This window comes from Vombatus ursinus, unplaced genomic scaffold (genome assembly GCF_900497805.2).
Source record: "Vombatus ursinus unplaced genomic scaffold, bare-nosed wombat genome assembly UNPS02014167.1, whole genome shotgun sequence".
Lineage (NCBI taxonomy): Eukaryota > Metazoa > Chordata > Mammalia > Diprotodontia > Vombatidae > Vombatus > Vombatus ursinus.
The window spans coordinates 121,927-124,418 of NW_020953945.1; the positions used below are offsets into that span (position 1 = coordinate 121,927).

At 60.2% G+C, this 2,492-nt stretch overlaps 1 protein-coding gene across 1 annotated transcript in view; it reads right to left on the bottom strand.

Annotated features, from left to right (window-relative positions):
- The window catches only part of ZDHHC8 (zinc finger DHHC-type containing 8), a 30,736-nt gene that overhangs the window by 14,131 nt on the left and 14,113 nt on the right, over positions 1-2,492 (bottom strand). The window contains exon 9 of the mRNA XM_027859382.1: positions 1,113-2,149. Within this exon, the coding sequence (XP_027715183.1) occupies positions 1,113-2,149 (1,037 nt within the window). The remainder of the gene's footprint in view (positions 1-1,112; positions 2,150-2,492) is intronic.

Consider the following 2,492-nt stretch of genomic DNA (forward strand, 5'->3'; position numbering starts at 1 on the left):
TGTGTGTGTGTATTATGTGTAGGTGTGAGTGTATTGTGTGTGTGTGTATGTGACAGAGAGAGAGTGAGTGAGAGTGAGAGAGAGAGAGAGAGAGAGAGAGAGTGTGTGTGCATGTGTGTGAGTGATCAGATCAGGAGGGATGATTCCATTGTGGTTCCATCACGATTATTTGTGGAGGCAGGGAGGGAGCCAACTTGGGATTTCATAAGGAAAAGAAACCTCCTTCCCAGGAGCCTCTGATCCATAAGGATAGTTATGGGGCCCTGTTCTTGGGGAAGCTCCCTCTCCCAATGCAGGTGGGCCCCTGCTCTGCTCCTGACCATCTTAGGGAGTGTTCCACAACACCGAGGTGTGAAGTTACTTGCCCAGGGTCTCACAGTCAGTGGGTATCAGAGCAGGACTGGAACCCAGGTCTTCCTGACTCCCTGGCTTCTTCTCCCCGAAAGGTTTCCCTAAAGGGAAGGAGCAGCCAAGGCCAAGAGAAGGGGGTTCCTTTCTGGCTGTGCCTGGCGTGGCCAAGGCGGCATCTGGGAATGGGACCGGAGGCTTGGAGCATCGTGGGATAGAGGGGTGAGTCTGTGGCCTGGCCTGGGGGATCTTCTCCCGACCCTGCTGGTCTCACTCTCGGGTATTGTTTCTGAGTTTAGAGTTTCCCCTTCCCTCGTGAAGAGATCCCAGACAACGCACCGATGTGGTCTGCAGGGGGTGGCGGAGGGGGTAAAGAAAAGGAGGGGAAGCAGTGAGCCCCAGGGAGGGCAGCAGCAGAAGCAGAAGCAGAAGCGGGGGCACAGATGGATAGGGCTCAGCTATGCCCCAGGGAGGCACGAGGCTCCAGGCCCAAAAGGATCAGATCCTCAGGGTCCTGAGGCAGGCAGGGCCCAGGGGTTGCCAAGGCACTGGGCAGCTGGTGGCCAGAGGGCCAGGGTCCCCCGGGACAGTATCACAGAGGACCTGGATCCTCAGCATTGCCTCTCCCCCCTACTCCAGGGGGCTGAGGATCCTACTGTGAAGTCTACCACAAAGCCAAAGCCAGGTCCTGGGGGGCTAGGGGCCACCGGACGAGGCGGCAGAGGAGAGGAGAGCCCTCCGTGAGGACCCCAGGCAGCACTTACCTTTGAACTCCTAGAGGGGGCGGCTCTGTGATTTCCACAGTATTAATAAACGAGACCGCCTTGGGGCCTCCATAGGAAGGCGACCTCGGCATCCCAGAGGGGGAAGGTGGGACTTGGTGGCCCGGGGACACGTAGGGACCAGCGGTCCCCCGGCCCTGCAGTGTCTGGTGGCTCTGAACGTTATTATTGGCCAAGTCAGCCTGGAGGGAGGTGGTGGAAGTCCTCGGGGCACGCGCCATGACCCCCGAGAGGGAGGACAGAGATGACTGGAGCAAGGGGCTCCTGGTGCCGAAGCCGCCACTGGCCGACGTCAGGTTCTCCCGGGAGCCGCAAGGCAGGGCCAGGCCGCGGGGGTCGTCGGACGACAACGTGCTGACCTGCTGGAGGCTGTAGGAGCTGGGGGTGTCGTAGACGCCAGAGTCGCCAAACACCGAGTCCGGGTGCGAGTGCAGAAGCTTCTCTCGCTCCTCCATCTCTTTGCGCTCCTGGATGGAGGCCATGATGGTCTTGGAGAGGTTGTCATAGCGCACGGGTGAAGGGTCCCGGGGGTGCGAGCTGGGGGCGCCCCCACCCAGAACCGGGCTGAAGCTGCGGGGCCCCGGCCGCTGCAGCTCCCCCCCGCGCAGGTGACACATCTTGGCCGACAGGTAGGGCGAGTGGTAGCCCGCCGAGCTGACCACCGAGTGGGCCGGGCACTTGCGACCTGCTGGCGACATGGGGTTCAACAGGCTGTCATATGATAGGCTGCTGTTGCGGTTAGACAGGGAGTTGGGAGAAAATATAGTCTTGTAGGGGGTTGGGGGGGCTCCTTCTGGTTTCAGAGAATGAAGGGCGACTTGGTCCGTCCCCTGCCTGCTGGCGGACTTCAGGCTCAGGGACCGCGAGTTGGCGGCATAGGAATCCATGTGGAGAGGCGACGACTGATAGGTCTTGTGAAGGGCGCTCCGGTGGTAGTCAGGAAGGTCCAGGTTGGGCTCTGACTGGTAGTCGAGGGTCCCACCGTCATCCTCCCCCAGGCTGCCATCCTGAAGAGTGATCTACGAGACAGCAAGAGTGGCTCAGAGCCCAGCCTGCCTCCCCACGCCCGCAGGAAGGCTCAGCAGGTGACTGATGGCAGCCCCAACAAGAGTCAGCACAGCCAGTGGAAAGGGCTGAGAGCTGGTCTCTGCCACTGCAAAGACGTGTGACCCTGGGCGGCTTACCTCTTCACTCTGCTGGCCTCAGCTCCTCTCCATAAGAGGAAGCTATTGGACCACATAACTTGGAGGAGACTCTCAATGCTGATATTCCATATTCTGTTCCAAGATCCCTCCCAGCTCTGACATCCCCTGTTCTAAGGCCCCTCCCACCTCTGACATCCCTGTTCCAAGATCCCTCCCA